General features: G+C 34.1%; 1 protein-coding gene across 1 annotated transcript; it reads left to right on the top strand.

The window, feature by feature from the left end:
* Window positions 1-9: 9 nt before the first annotated feature.
* LOC105461889 (inositol monophosphatase 1-like) lies at window positions 10-456 on the top strand. Its single transcript, XM_011708401.1, has 2 exons — window positions 10-178; window positions 261-456. The coding sequence occupies exons 1-2, from the start codon at window positions 93-95 to the stop codon at window positions 433-435; spliced, it is 261 nt and encodes an 86-aa protein (XP_011706703.1). The 5' UTR covers window positions 10-92; the 3' UTR covers window positions 436-456.
* Window positions 457-466: the final 10 nt, after the last annotated feature.

Here is a 466-nt window from a genome sequence, read left to right on the forward strand (position 1 = left end):
TTTTTTTTTCTAATATGTAGCTCAGACAGTTCTAATTATTTTGTAAAATTTAATTAACTGTTATTTCTCCAGAATTGCATAAGGCACTGGTAATGATGGAAATGGGAACTAGTAGAAATCCAGAAAAATTGAAAATAGTCTTGAAAAATATAACGCTTCTCATAACACATGTTCACGGGTAAGACATATTTACGAATATTTACGAATATACACTTTTGCATGAAAAATTTCACAAAAAGATTTATTTACTTATCCTACAGAATACGATCCCTTGGTTCGGCAGCTCTGAATATGTGCATGGTGGCTCTTGGTGGTGCTGACGTTTCTTTTGAATTTGGTATACATGCATGGGATATTGCAGCCGGAGATCTTATTGTTCGAGAAGCCGGCGGTGTATCGATAGATCCAGCTGGTAAACAATTGCAAATATTATGAGTCAAACAAAAGATACTGCATAAGATATCAA

Source organism: Wasmannia auropunctata, unplaced genomic scaffold (assembly GCF_000956235.1).
Source record: "Wasmannia auropunctata unplaced genomic scaffold, wasmannia.A_1.0 LD275810.1, whole genome shotgun sequence".
NCBI lineage: Eukaryota > Metazoa > Arthropoda > Insecta > Hymenoptera > Formicidae > Wasmannia > Wasmannia auropunctata.